At 50.5% G+C, this 14,314-nt stretch overlaps 5 protein-coding genes across 5 annotated transcripts; 2 read left to right on the top strand and 3 right to left on the bottom strand.

Moving 5' to 3' along the window:
- Nucleotides 1–1,729: 1,729 nt before the first annotated feature.
- Nucleotides 1,730–2,994, bottom strand: P170DRAFT_143038 (uncharacterized protein). The gene has a single exon (XM_024842479.1). The coding sequence runs from the start codon at nucleotides 2,772–2,774 to the stop codon at nucleotides 2,088–2,090; it is 687 nt and encodes a 228-aa protein (XP_024705688.1). The 5' UTR covers nucleotides 2,775–2,994; the 3' UTR covers nucleotides 1,730–2,087.
- Nucleotides 2,995–5,719: 2,725 nt separating this feature from the next.
- P170DRAFT_405411 (sugar porter family MFS transporter) lies at nucleotides 5,720–8,022 on the bottom strand. Its single transcript, XM_024846586.1, has 6 exons — nucleotides 7,698–8,022; nucleotides 7,484–7,610; nucleotides 6,589–7,397; nucleotides 6,442–6,538; nucleotides 6,175–6,391; nucleotides 5,720–6,118 (listed from the first exon to the last, which is right to left on the bottom strand). The coding sequence occupies exons 1-6, from the start codon at nucleotides 7,769–7,771 to the stop codon at nucleotides 5,859–5,861; spliced, it is 1,584 nt and encodes a 527-aa protein (XP_024705687.1). The 5' UTR covers nucleotides 7,772–8,022; the 3' UTR covers nucleotides 5,720–5,858.
- A 144-nt stretch (nucleotides 8,023–8,166) lies between these two features.
- P170DRAFT_405408 (NAD(P)-binding protein) lies at nucleotides 8,167–9,394 on the top strand. The gene is made up of 2 exons (XM_024846585.1): nucleotides 8,167–8,501; nucleotides 8,593–9,394. The coding sequence occupies exons 1-2, from the start codon at nucleotides 8,256–8,258 to the stop codon at nucleotides 9,352–9,354; spliced, it is 1,008 nt and encodes a 335-aa protein (XP_024705686.1). The 5' UTR covers nucleotides 8,167–8,255; the 3' UTR covers nucleotides 9,355–9,394.
- Nucleotides 9,395–10,244: 850 nt separating this feature from the next.
- On the top strand, nucleotides 10,245–11,944 carry P170DRAFT_381021 (enolase C-terminal domain-like protein). Its single transcript, XM_024845551.1, has 4 exons — nucleotides 10,245–10,493; nucleotides 10,558–11,163; nucleotides 11,217–11,474; nucleotides 11,530–11,944. Exons 1-4 carry the CDS (start codon nucleotides 10,311–10,313, stop codon nucleotides 11,860–11,862), a joined length of 1,380 nt encoding a protein of 459 aa, XP_024705685.1. The 5' UTR covers nucleotides 10,245–10,310; the 3' UTR covers nucleotides 11,863–11,944.
- A 3-nt stretch (nucleotides 11,945–11,947) lies between these two features.
- On the bottom strand, nucleotides 11,948–14,104 carry P170DRAFT_405401 (putative C6 finger domain protein; the record flags this gene model as incomplete). Its single annotated transcript, XM_024846584.1, has 5 exons — nucleotides 13,980–14,104; nucleotides 13,805–13,894; nucleotides 12,906–13,748; nucleotides 12,204–12,851; nucleotides 11,948–12,140 (listed from the first exon to the last, which is right to left on the bottom strand). Exons 1-5 carry the CDS (start codon nucleotides 14,030–14,032, stop codon nucleotides 11,948–11,950), a joined length of 1,827 nt encoding a protein of 608 aa, XP_024705684.1. The 5' UTR covers nucleotides 14,033–14,104.
- Nucleotides 14,105–14,314: the final 210 nt, after the last annotated feature.

Here is a 14,314-nt window from a genome sequence, read left to right as displayed (position 1 = left end):
CGGCTCCTTTGGTCAATTCGGCTCGCCCGGTACAAGCCCTTCTAGTAAAAAGAAGAAGAAACTCTCAGGTGCTAGCCAAGGCATGCTGCAATTTTCATGCACGCCTGAGTCTGCGGACCTCAGCTCCGAACCACCCCAGCCCCAGCTCACCTTGACCAAGATTCTGTATTCACAGGCTGCGAATGGCGATATGAGGATCAAGGACAGTGACACTGAGGAACTGCTGCTGGAGGTCTTTCAGCCGTCGGTTCTGGAGGATATGAGCCGTGCTCTGGCCTCGTTCGCGGTCCACATAGGGGCCAAGGAGCGGGCTATTTTGGCCAGTATTCTAGCGGTTGTTTATTTGACCGTGAAACATGCCGAGTCGAAGGGGCTGTGGGAGTTGCAGGTTGACAAGGCACGGCGATATCTCAGAAAGCAACTGGGTGGGGTTTTGCCTGCCGGTACAGACTCCGAAGAAGTACTGGAACACTTGGAGGATGTGACAGGGAAAATGCTAGTCAATTAGGAATATCTTTCCATCTCTTTTCTTACTTCCTTATTATATGTTCCTTTCTCTCTACGTGATAGTCATGGAAATTTGGTAATAATTATTTTATTGCTTTTGCTCTAGAGAGAGCCTGACATTATAGTAAACATAAAACGAAAACTTCCTTTTTTTTTTTTTTTTTTTTTTTTTTTTTTGATTTATGCGATCGGTTCCCCTGACCCCAAAACGACTGCAATCTCGCCGAAAAAGTCCTTAAGTGAGCTGATGACCTTACGGACAGGGCGACGAATAAAGCGCGGGCACTTGGCCCATTTGGGCCAAGTAAACATCGACCAAGTAAACATCGACCAAGTAAACATCGACCAAGTAAACATCGACCAGAATCCAGTCCATTCCAGGTCTTCATATATTAGCCTCTGCTTATTTTCCAATGGAATCAGAAATTAATAGTCTAACCTGGTTCCTTTAAAAATTTATAGACAGTAATAAATTCGTGGGCGTTTGTGGCCTGAAAAGTGATGGGCGGAAGTTGATATCTGTATTTATATTAGGCTCATCTATATAATACTTAGATGGTTAACAAGCATACCGTCTCTGGATCCTGAGGATCCAAATATAAAAATACGCCAAAATAAACAAAACGGCAAAGGTGATGCCAAACACAACCCCGAACATCCACGGATATGACTTGACTTGCTCCGGAAACGTTGCCGGCGGCGTAGGTGCCGCCGGCATCGTGATAGTACCGATAGCCGGACTGTTGATACAGGGGGTGGGGGGAGAGAGCGTGGGAATGGCCAAGGTGGCCATTTTTCGTATAGCGAGTGTTGGTAGAATTCAAAGAGGGACTTTGGATGAATTTGAACGAATGTGTTTGTTGAATTCTACTATCTACATACGATCCTGGGGATATATCCTGAGCTAGCCTGTCATCCTTCAATTTGGAAAGCGCAACTATTGTCAAATGAATGGTTTCATGGCTAGTGCGAGGCTTCGGAGTTGCCCTTTCTGTGGACGACGGATGATCTTGAGAATAGATCATGATCCTCAGGGTAGATGATGATCCTGAGAATAGATGATGATCCTGAGAGTAGACCTTGATCCTGAGAGTAGATCTTGATTCTGATGGTAGACCACGATGAGAGTAAACCACTATCCTGAAGGGAGATCATGATCCTGGAGGTAGATCATGATCCTGAGGGTAGATCACGAGGCCGGAATCTCGGTTAAGCAAGTCGAGTGATCTTGGCCTCGAGAAGAGGGATGTACTGGATCACCGAGCATGGCTTAAAGCATGCTGTTGGGCTCGTCAGCTTAGTGCTCTGATCTAGTAATCCACCGAAATGTAGACAGGGGGATCACGTAAATACGATTTCATTGTTTTCCTGCACAAAAGCACACAGCCGATTGGTTATTCTGACTCATCATTTGATCCAAGTGACATGGCTATTTCAAGGTTGCAGAGACAAGCTGGAAATCAAGGGAGAAGCAAACAGGGAAGGTGCAGAGTACCACAAAATCACTGTGGAAGTTGGGCAGGAAGCAAGCAAGCGAGCTAAGATTAAGCGAAGAACACAGAACTTGGCAGTAAGAAGACTCATAAACCCCAAACGATAGCATCAAAAACCCCCTTCATCACCGGTATTTTGGGATATCCCTTTATCTTAAACTGCGGCAGGTGCGCATCTCCCTTTGAGGTGTCAATATGGAACCCTCGAGCCTGTTCACAGCACACACAAGCCGACGTACAGTGCCCGAACCCCTTCGTCTCGATCCCATGTCTCGGCCCCTCGCAGCATCCGCATGTACGCCCGCAGCAGCCCCCTTTGCCTGCACAGTAGCTGCGCAGCCATTCCGAGAGAGACCAGTCCGGGTTATTTCGGCGAGTGGTTTCGACGCTCCGCCGGAAATTCTCATCGGGGATGAGGAGGAATAGATCCACTATGTTCGTCTTTGCTTTGAAGACTTTTCTGCGCTCGTCCTCGATCTTCGGTTGCAGGGCCTCGAGCTCTTTTATGTAGTTCTCCTCCGCTTTGGGATTGACCGCTATCTGATCATTGACTCTGTCCTCCTCGATCAGGAACCCGATAAGCCGTTGCACTGCGAGATCCAGTTCGAAATGTGTCGTGACCCAGCGTTCCATAGTATCTAAAGTGTCCGAGATTAGAGAGCGAGGGTATCTCCATATAAATTCACGCCGGCGTGATTTCTGAAGTTCTCGCCATTTTCCGTCAGCCTCAAGGCTGTTGTCAAGGCGCTTCTCAAGACGCTTGAAAAACCCCATTAGAACTAGGGTTACCAGAACCACTTTTTCCAAGCAGCGACAATGCAGCAATGTGAGGGGAATGAAGAGGATGAGTGAGAGTCATAGGAATGAGTTGTGGGGATGGCAGGGTTTTCTCTTTTTACACGCGGGACTGAAATTTCACATTTGGCTTTGTGTAACTCTGGATTCCATCGTCAGAATGCTGTCAAACTCAAGTACTTCGGACGGGATAATTACGTATGTTCTCATTTCTACACACGGAACCGGTGCCTGGGAAGAATCAGTTGATAATGAACGCCTCCGAGCCTAAATCTACACGCTGATAAATTTAGCTCTCGATCTGCCTGGTTGGCAACCAGTTCGACAGCTTTAATGGAGATAAAGATGAAGAGAAATTGCTTTGATTTTGAAGAACCAAGATGATTAACTTGACTAGCTGGGAGACATTCAAAGGGATAATAATTGGGAAGAAGTAGTGGTGATTAATTCGACTGTCTAGTAAAATCTCTCCCTGGGCTATCGAAGTGCACCTCCAGGTGTAAGACGTAGATTGTAGCTGACAGGTGATCCTGTCTCGTTCCTGCATAAGATGGAAGGTATCCCATAACGTCGGTTGAGACTGTCTCCGGGGCAGGTCGATCCCATTGCCGCCTTGAGAGTGAGATGGCCAAGCAGGGGCGAAGATATCTTGCCAGACGAACACTCGAAAAGACTTATACCAATGTATAAGCACGTGAAGGCGTATAGATCCACAAAATAGCTTTGGCACGCTGCCACCAGGCTTCGGTGTATCGATGCCATCGGATAGCTTCGCATATTAGCATTTTTTTCTTTTTGTAATCAGGGCTAGGTAGTCTCACCAGGCCGTTTATATTTATCCATTATAGTGATGAAATCAGCCGTGTTGGCCGTTTCGACTCATCCTCTGTAGTTTCTAAATAAAGTCAGCATTTCAAGTTCAACCAGCAGTAGACCCCGGAGCCATCCTCACTTTCTAAAATCCATCAGTGTACGCGAATGCATACACTATCCACCATTCCATACTATTTCATTCGATTTGCTTCAACAGTAACACTTTTCTTTCAACTTATGCAGTCGGCTGGCAGAAGATCGTCACAATGAACGAAATCGTGCCTATAAACAGGCGGAGAAGGTGACGAACAAAACGACGAACGAATGGAGGGCATTTGGCCTATGTGGGCCAGTGCAACCTGTCCATTCGACACCTTTATACATTAGCATCTACTTATTTTCTAATAGAATCAGAATTCAATAAATTTACCTGGTCGGTTGAGATATTCATAGACGCGAATAAAGTCGTCGGCATTTGCCGCCTGGAAAGTGACGGTTGGCGTTTTATATCTATATTTTTTATTAGACTCATTGGTATAATATCCACGTGGTTAATCGAGGTTTCATACCGCCGTTGGATCATGAGGATCCACATGTAGAAGTCCTAAAAGAATGCGAACGGCAATCATCCAAGAATAATCGACGATTTGCTCCAGCAGAGGACCCTGGCCTGAGGAGCCTCATTTTGTTAATTGTAGTGTAGTATCTTTGCAATTTTTGTCCACATTTGTGCTTTGCGGTATGGGTCTTTGTCTTCGCCACGGGGCTTTTAGGCGCGGGCTTTGCGTCCAGGACCTTTAGTCATCGTGCCGACCCTTCCTCTTCGGTGGCATTTTCAATGTTCAAACGGTATTGGTAGTTCTTTGTGCTATGTTGGCGACTGGGCGCTGTTACTACCACTGTAGTAATAGCAAATGGCGATTTGGTGCCATTTTGAACTGTTGTGTTTTGTGCATAAACGAGTTTGACAATTTGTCAACCCTGGCGCTCTGTAGCTAGATATTGTATCAGGCTTATTGGCGTTCTAATCAAATAGTCGAACCGAAGCTTCATACCGCCATTAGACCCGGAAGACCCGATATGTAAAAAAGACAAAGTATGAAAGACCGAAAGTCACACTCGTATCATCCACGGCCAACGGAGAACCTGCTCAGGGAAGCTAGTGGGTGCCGCGGGCGGCGTCACTACTACTGTATCAGTGATTGCTTGGTAGATGGGCGTGTTTGAGAGAGACCTGGTTGTTGGGAGTGGTGCCATGATAGCGAGTGACAGGGTGTTTGTTTCGCACACCTGTAATCTCGGCGCGTTCTAACTAAATATTGAACAAGACTCGTTAGTATCATACTCAAATGGTTCATCCGCTCGTTAGTAAACCGCTGATAGAGTATAGGTAGATTCATACCGCCATGGATCCTCAAGATCTAGATATAAAATGTGTCAACCAGGATGAGACACCCAATCTGTATGGCTGAGGCCAGAAGCCAGATAGCTTCATGCTGTGAGATGTAGGGAGAGTAGGGAGAATTGTGGAGGAATAGTAGATGGTGAGAAGATTTTGGGGACTTGGAGGCTGTAGAGATGAATATCTGAGATTCATGGCTTGATAAAGTGAATATACCGCTACAATTACGGGTCTACGTATCTTCACTTAGTCTTACGCATTGGAGAGGCTATTCACAGGAGTTATCATTCCCTTGAGACAAGCGAACTTTTGGAAAGTTGCGTGCAGCCATCTGAGAGCTAGAAAGGATTGCTCTCCTGTCTGGCTTAGGGCTTAGGGTTGCACCTTCTGTGATCATGTACGAAAGCCTCCCTTGGAGTATGTTAGCAAATCATAACATTGGCAACTTGGCTCTATGTCAAGCAAGATAAAATACTAGAATGTATATTATAGTAGCCATCTTGAATTGGGCGCCTTTCATAGAATTAAATATCTGAAACGCAATGGTCAAGCGAAGCAACATGACAATTTCCAGCTGCAGAGAAGCAACCGAAACCCGACAGTCCAAAACACCATAATACCCAGACAAAAGGGAGGCTTCATTGATCTCTTAATCCAGCTATGACATACCCGAGAGTTCATGTCCGAACTGCATGTTCGGATATCCCATCAAATATGTTCATTAAATTACTTATATATACCCACATAATCTACCAAGCCCATATCAAACATCCCTATTTCCAGCCCTCGAACCAAACACCTCCTGTATACTCTATGCCTGTTTTGAAAAGCCGTACGGAGTAAATCAATTACACCTTTTCATGATGAATCGCCGACCCACCCTTAACCTCATCCCCAACAACCACTTCATCCATCGTCTGAATACGCTTCGTCTCCGCCTCAATGAACTCATCCGGCCGCTTACGCTGCGTCAACGACCGATTGCCACACACAATCGGCGACTTATGCCGAATGAAGATCTCATCCATGTCTTCGAGCGTGCGGCGCGAGGTCTCAGGGTATAATAAGTAGATGAGCGGGAAGTAGGCCCAGACGATGATGGCGAACACTTAATTTCATGAGCGTTTAATTACGGAGGGATGGGGTAAAGGGGAGAGGGCTTACTTAGGTAGAATCGCCAGTGGATATTGTCCACTCCAACTTTGGTGAACTGCGTGACGATGAACCCGCCCATCCAGTTCGTGGCGGTGGCGGCTGCGGCACCGCGGGTTCGCCATCCCAGGGAATTGACCTCGGAGTTGTAGACCCAAGGGACTTTGGCGAAGCTGGTGCCGTAGAAGAAGTAGTATAAGAAGAACATGGCGGTAGTGACGCGACCGAGCTGCGGTCGTTAATATTGAAACACCGAGGACATTGGGGGCGTCAACTTACCAGACGCTCGCGCGACGGGTCATCCGCGGCTACCTTTAGACATATAGACGCGATGAGGTAGCATGCGCCCATAGTCAGGGAGCCGTAGAGCATCATCCTAGACAGTTTAGCTTAGGACAAGCGAGATATAGACAGGGATGAGCTTACTTCCGACGACCGAAGCGATCAATGATCAGCAGGCAGCAGAACGCTGCGAAGAGGTAAATAGTCGCATTGATACCGGTCAACAAGCGACTTTCCTCTTCATCTAATCCCACACTCTGCTGCAGCAGAGTAGGTAGGTAGTATCCTAAAGCATTGACGCCGCTGAACTGCTGCATGAACTGCGTTCCGCACGACAATAACAGCCGACGAAGATTCTGCGTTTTATCACGACACATCAACACGTCCATCGTGGGCACGCGGTCCTTACGCTCCACCTGCAACGCTGATTGGATGGAGAGAAATTCCGCCGAAACCTCGGCATCGTGGATATCCTTGCCTTTCCCCTGCAGTCGCGCCAGGACATGTAGCGCCTCGTCGGGTCGGTCCTTAAGTAGAAGCCAACGCGGGGACTCCGGAATCAGCACTAGCGAGATCGCTACGATGACGGGGAAAATGAGCTGGAAGCCCAGCGGGAAACGCCATTGCAGCGCATCGCCCTGGAAATACAGGCCGTAGTTCATCCAGTTGGCGAGACAGAACGCTGCCGTGTTACACAATGATCCGACGACGACGAGCTTGCCGCGAACAGACGGTTTCGAGCACTCAGCCTGATAAACTGGACAGGTCGAGGAGGTCAACCCCATTCCGAAGCCATTGATGACACGTCCGATAATCATCTGTGGCAAATGCCACGCGACGACCTGCAAAATGGCACCGATCACATTACAGGCCAAACCGAGGGCGACGGTCTTTTTGCGACCGAGTTTATCGCCGAGCGTGAAGGCAAAAATAGCACCAAAGAAAGCGCCGAGCTGCAGTTGTCCCAAAAGTCGCACCGTCAGCACTCGGATTATATTATGTCGCGGGAACGGTGGGTCCGGGCAATTCCTTCGCTCACAGAAAAGCAGCTCGAGGTGATGCCAGATATGTCCGCATCGTCGGTCTCGGGAAAGTGTTTCTTGAAATCGGCTGAAATTAAGACCCCGGAGAACACACCCTGGTCATAACCGAACCACGCCATGGAGCTGTATCATTCGCCCGTCAGACAGTCTGGTGGCGGCCAAGCCCGCCCGGGGCCAATTTAGGATAGATGAAGATGATATCAACCATACCAGGCATTCGCGATAGTGACCATGCTAATGAGCCATCGCCCACTAAGGCGGGCCGACAGATCGAGGCCAGCCATTTGGGGATGGTGAGAGCTCCCAGCGACCGGGGTAGGGAGAGGACAGCAATCACGAGTGGATTCTGCGAGTCATCCGAGTGGACCAGACCCCCGACCAGGAGAGGAATCCCTCCGAACTATATACTTTTTCGTATCGGATGGTGAAATGGGCAATCTGGCCAGCCAGACGCAGCGGACAATTCGTCAACACCACAGCTTGATGGAATGGAGAGCTCAAGGGATAGAGTGATCGAGTCCGGGGTAAGCTGGAGCGGTCCACTTGGGAGAGAGAAATGAGGAGAAAAACGGATCCTCCTCGACTGTCCCGCCCGGGCCTAGTCCGGGTCCCGTGATCCACGCGGGGGAAAGACGGCAGATTTTCCCGCCGACCGGTGGAGCTCCCCGCTGCCGCTCATCCGCGCCCATCAGTGGGTGATGCTTGATAACACCGGCGATAACTTCACTCACTTGCAACTGCATCCTCTTCGCATACCAACAGCTCACAATGACCAAACTCATTCTAGTCACCGGGGCCACCGGCTTCATTGGCGCCCACATCGTCGATGCGCTGCTATCTCGCGGGCTGCGGGTGCGCGGGGCAACGCGCTCGCTGGCCAAGGGCAGCGCTATGATCCAAGCGCGACCGCAACCCGCCGGACAGCTCGAGTTCGTACAAATCGAGGACTTTGAGAAGCCAGGCGGTCTGGTTGAGGCCGTGCAAGGCGTGGATGGTGTGATCCATACCGCCAGCGTGAGTGCATCCATCCCCCAAACAAACAACCCCTCACGGACCCCTCCAAGAACGCGGAAGCGGAACTAAAATCCGCACTCCTCCCAAACAGCCATTTACCTACGACACGACGGACAACGAGAAAGAATTAATCCGACCCGCCATCAACGGCGTTCGCGCCATCCTCGACGCCGCCGCCACGAACCCACAGATCCAGCGCATCGTGCTCACCTCATCCTTCGCTTCCATCCTGGACGTCAATCGCAAGGGCCCGCCGTATTTCACATTCACTGGGGAGGACTGGAACCCGCTGAGCTACGAGGAGGCCGCCGATCCCGCGACCAGCTCTGTCGTGGCGTATCGCGGGTCGAAGAAGTTCGCCGAGTTGGAGGCATGGACGTATGTCAGGGAACAGAAGCCCTCGTTTGACCTAGTATCGCTGTGTCCGCCCATGACGTTTGGCCCGGTGGTGCATCCCGTGCCGAGTGTGGACCGGCTGAACGAGTCCAATGCCATGCTGTGGAAGATAGCGAGTGGAGCGAGCCCGCTGCCCGTGGCCCGGGTGCCGTTTTGGATCGACGTGCGGGATCTGGCTGTCGCGCATGTCGAGGCGTTGCTGAAGCCGGGGGTGGGGAATCGTCGCTATGCGCCTGCATCACCGGAGCGATTCTCGTACGGTCTGGCGGCCAATATCATGGCGGAGGAATTCGAGGCCCTCCGAGGGAAGGTGATGTTGGAGGAGCAGGGACTTGACGAGAGTTACGGGTTGGATGGTGAGACGGCGGCCAAGGAGCTGGAGTACTCCTATCGGCCTTTCCGAGAAACGGTCAGAGATCTCGTGGCGCAGGCTATCGAGATGAACGAGGCATCCTAATCATGATGATACGAAACTCTAATAAAGTATTATTCTAACCGCATATAATCTAAATTCTATGTGAACGCCATATGAAACCAACCATACCCCCATTCATAGTCTATTCGCTCACTGATGAAGTGGAGCTCCATGTTCGATGCTGTCATCAACCTCCTGGGCGTCTAACGTGTCGAAAGCACCCACGGGTCCCCCAATATATCGTTCCACCCCAAGCATGTCGGAATGACGGTTGCAGTCAACTTAACACTTGATAAACCGGGATTATCATCAGAAATTGGTCAAAGAGTAATGTCTTTGCCGGTCGAGAGCGCTCCATGTGGTCTAAGCAAGCCCGTATTTTTCCCGCGGGCGGGTTAAGAGATTTGCCGGTTCGTCGAATTGTTTCAAAGCCGGGGCTGGAAGTTGGGTCTGGGTCAGGCGGACGTCATATCAGTCGGTGACAGCTGATGGAAAGTCGTGTCCGTGCCATTGAAATATCCAGCCTTCGTCTGGCACAAGAGATTTATGTGGCATTCTCAAACGCAGGTGCTGCAAGCGGATGGTTGGCACCATGCCACGCCACGCCACTGATATCACATACCGAAAACGGATGTACCTCAGCATCCGACGCCGACGGAGCTCTCAGCTCTCAGCAGCACTTACCCCGGGGGTATCCCCGATCTCGATCAGCTCGTGGAGATGTCCTCGTAGATAACGTTCTGTCAGGCGTCGGGGGGAGGCGGCAACCCCGCCGCGGAACCTGCCCGTGCGCGATGTGGGGCCGACGGTGGTTCGTGGGAGATTCATCCATCGCGAGGTCAGGCTGTGCTGTTTATCCACGTGGAGTGGGACACAGATGTAGAAACGGAACTTAATTTCCCGTTCTTTTAAGAATCTTCTTGCTCGCGTTTGGAGCGAGATTATCTCCTGCTCAGATTCTTTCATCCTGCTGCCCTGTGTCGCTGCAGTCAAATCTCATGATGGGCTCCCACCAAGTCACCGAACACGATGTCACAATCACCTCGTTCGAGATCGTGGACCTGCGATTTCCTACCAGTCTCGATGGAGTCGGATCTGATGCCATGCACAAAGGCACGAATGGCTCGCATCCGTACATCCAGCTGAAGACGAATCAAGACGGTTTGATAGGTGACGGGATTGTGAGTGGAATCATTGTATTCAAATGTTGTCAGACGGGACTTCAATATTGATCATGTTAAACAGGCTTTCAGCAACGGACGAGGAAGCGAGCTGGTCTGCATGGCACTCGACATTTTCGCGCGGCGTGTTGTGGGTAAGACGATGCACGAGCTCACCAGGAACATGGGCAAGACCTGGCGATACATGGTTTCCGACTCCCAATACCGATGGGTCGGTCCCGAAAAGAGCATCACACATTTGGCGGTGGCCGGAGTTCTAAACGCCGTATGGGACCTATGGGGAAAGATTTTGGACAAGCCCGTGTGGAAGATCGTCTGCGACATGAACCCCGAGGAGATTGTCAGGTGCATCGACTTCCGATATATCACCGACGTGATTACCCCGGAGGAGAGTATCGAGATGCTAGAGAAAACCCAAAAAGGCAAGGAAGACCGCATGCGAGAGGCGTTTGAAAACAGAGCGGTCCCGGCATACACCACATCACCGGGATGGTTGGCATTCTCTGGAGATCGCATGCGAGAGGTCCTTGAAGAGACCATTGCCGCGGGATACACCGTTTTCAAGTTCAAGGTTGGAACCAGTGTCGAGGCTGATCGAGAGAGGCTATCGGCCGTCAGGCAAGTCCTGGGATACGACAAGGGACACCAGATTATGATTGATGCCAACCAGGTAAGGCGCAGCCGTTCGAAATACTAGTCTATCGGCGCTGATACTTGTTTTAGGTTTGGAGCGTCCCGCAAGCGATCGACTACATGAAGCAGTTGGTTGAATTCAAGCCGGTGTTTATTGAGGAGCCCACGAATCCTGATGATGTCCTTGGTCACGCTGCGATCCGCAAGGCTCTGAAGCCATACGGAGTCGGTGTCGCTACGGGCGAGGCTGCCCAAAACCGTGTGACATTCAAGCAGCTCCTGCAAGCCGAGGCCACCGACGTCTGTCAAATTGACGCTGTCCGACTCGGCAGTGTCAATGAGTGTCTTGTAAGTGACATCCGGTAGACCATCCAAGATCATGCCGAAGCTAACCGATTCCAAGGCGGTCATGCTGATGGCCCTGAAATTCGATGTTCCATGTGTGCCTCATAACGGTGCCATGGGCTTGACCGAGTTGACATCGCATCTGAGCACGATCGACTACATTGCTATCAGTGGACGCAAGTCGATGCTAGAGAACGCGGACAGCCACCGGGAGAATTTGCGCCATCCCTCCAAGATTGAAGACGCCCATTACGTCACTCCTCTGGCACCTGGCTACTCGACCGGATACACCGAAGACGCGTTGGAGAAATACACATACCCCAATGGCAGCTTTTGGAGAAGCGACATTGGTCTTGAAATTATCGCTCAGCCCACTGGAGGCGAGCTATAACGATCTGTGCATGTACGGCGTTCTGGATTGCCTGGTTTGGCTCTTTAGCCACTCACCACTTCATCGTTTTGCATGAAATGACGACTTAAACACGTGATATCAATCGTTGTTTTCTCTGTATATCCTCAAGAATGATAATAACAGCTTCAAGACTCGAAAATGCCCACGGACGTATATTATTGATCGCCCGTTGTTGAAGCTCGTCAATGTCGGGGACAAAATGCCGCAGATCAACACTAAGAGAAGCGAGCGTGAGAACCACAATGGCACCCAAGGTTCTTTCATTTTCACCCCTTGATCAGCATATCTGAAATCTCACATTTGGCATGGTTTGCACTTACGATAAGGAGAACGTCCAAGTGTATTGGCTTGGCTGGGTCATGACTTGTGAGGTGTTGTGGATATAGTACCGACAGCTCTCGATGCAAATGCCTGCTTTCTCTATCATGGACTCGGTTGTTCCTCCAACCCCGTGTGTGGCAATATACAACACAAACGGTCGATAAATAATGTGTCGCGCAGCAAAGTACCGGATTCGGAGAATTGCCTCGCGAGGATTTGTGGGGTTTAAGGGGATTCCCATCCCCAGGACTGGGCGAAAGGCCTCTGGTATCGAGGAGTGCCACATTTTGAGCTGTGCGTGTAGCTCATCAGACACGTTGATCATGGAAGTCACATCTTCGATCGAGAACTCGTCCGGAGTCATCAGAGTTGTAGATGAAAGAGTCAAGAGATGCATCTTGCTGGGATATAGTGAGTTGTGGATTCGATTGAGTAGTCGACGAATTGATATTTCGGCCAAATAGCAGGTCGATTGCATAAGACCAAGATTGGAACATCTAGGAAGGCTAACTTCGTCAGTCAGCTGCTGCAGTCCACTTCGTGGTAGCTCCAACTCTGCTAGGCGGTCACACTCGACAAGAAAGCAAGACCAAAAGAGGCGGATGATACTCTCACGCCAATTTGGGCCTTCTTCCCGCGCATCCATTCTGCATCCCTGTCAGCCTTGCCCAACCTTCCGGTGATCTTTGCCGCATACGTACCCTGAGAGCTTGAACTGGAGAATTGTAGAAGCCGAGTAAATGAGTCTCCAGCTCTGCAGTGGTCGAACAATGTACGCAAAATAAACACTGGCAAAAACCAAAGCTTGTGGTAGCAGAAGGTTGTACGAGAACGACCATGACGACTGCGATATGAGGGTGGGAAGTGCATGTTGCATGTATTCCATGCCTGGGGGTGATGTTTTAAATTCCGGAGCCTTGAGAGGAGAAGCAGCGACAGCCCCGAGAGCCAGCACGGACATACAGAGTGCAGACGCAATACTGGAGTCGGGGCCATCTTTCATGAACTGATTGTATATCTCCTCAAATTCGGCCTGCTCCAGGATCGGGTGATTCGGGTGCGCCAACGCAAAAAACGTTGACACTAGGTCGTCGGCTACTTCTCGTCTGATATTTAATTGTGGTCTAGGCATTGAGAAATTCTCAAATGCCAGTTCTGGTGGCAATTGACTCCTTGATTCCAGCAAGAAGAACAGGTCTGGCGGGTATTCTCCGATTAGTGCTTTCATGGACGGCAAGCTCAGCAGGTAGCTGGAGGATGTCTTATGTTTGACTGGTATTGTCAACGGAGGCAGTTTCGCTAGTTCCGACTGTACATCCAGCCCTGGATACGGCCATGAAGCAGACTGTATGCCTGTTGTGGATTGCACTCCGGTCATCGGCACGGACGATTGGCTTTGTGGGGTGGCTGCACTATGGCTATGAGGATAAGGTGCGTTCGATCCGTTGGAAAGCGCGGCTATTTTCTCAGACTGGCTTTCAAGAAGGGATTCGATGTCACGTAGGCGACTGAGGATCTCCCGGGTTCCCCCCGACGTATCGATTCTGTACGGTACAAGGTGAGAACCAATGTGTCAACTGCGGGGCGATTGTCGACCCACCTCTGGGATGGCAAGTCATCGTAGTGGCATTCGACTTCTAATTCGGAGCAAGTGGAACACGAGGGCTTCTGAGCATCACATCGTCGCTTACTACCCGTATGATTAGCACACTGTATACAGACCCGACTCGTGCCGGTCGGAGAAAGGGGGAGCAAGAATTGCCATTGGGGCTTACCGGCTGCGACAGAAATTACAGGCCAACGCCACACGCTTCCTGCTAAAGCTCATTCTCGAGAGCACGTCAACCGGGGGCGCAATATATACAATCAAGGCATAATAAACGAGGGCGACAAAGGGGAGGCTGGGCGGGAGACTGAGGGCGCACACAGAAGTGACGGGACGGGCCTCGGGGAAATCTGGGGAAGCGGAGGGGGTCAGCTGACGCCTAGCCCGGGCGGGTTAGCCCCGCTTAGAAAGCACTAATGGCGTGATCTAGTCCCGATGGAGTTGTGTCTCCTGGTTCGAACTCTCGTCTGTTCATCAGATCTCAAATCACCCACGGGTCATTTC

The sequence above is a fragment of the Aspergillus steynii genome (genome assembly GCF_002849105.1).
Source record: "Aspergillus steynii IBT 23096 chromosome Unknown P170scaffold_3, whole genome shotgun sequence".
Taxonomy (NCBI): Eukaryota; Fungi; Ascomycota; class Eurotiomycetes; order Eurotiales; family Aspergillaceae; genus Aspergillus; species Aspergillus steynii.
The sequence above is the reverse complement of the archived record's forward strand: the minus strand, read 5'-3'. Positions and strand labels throughout refer to the sequence as shown.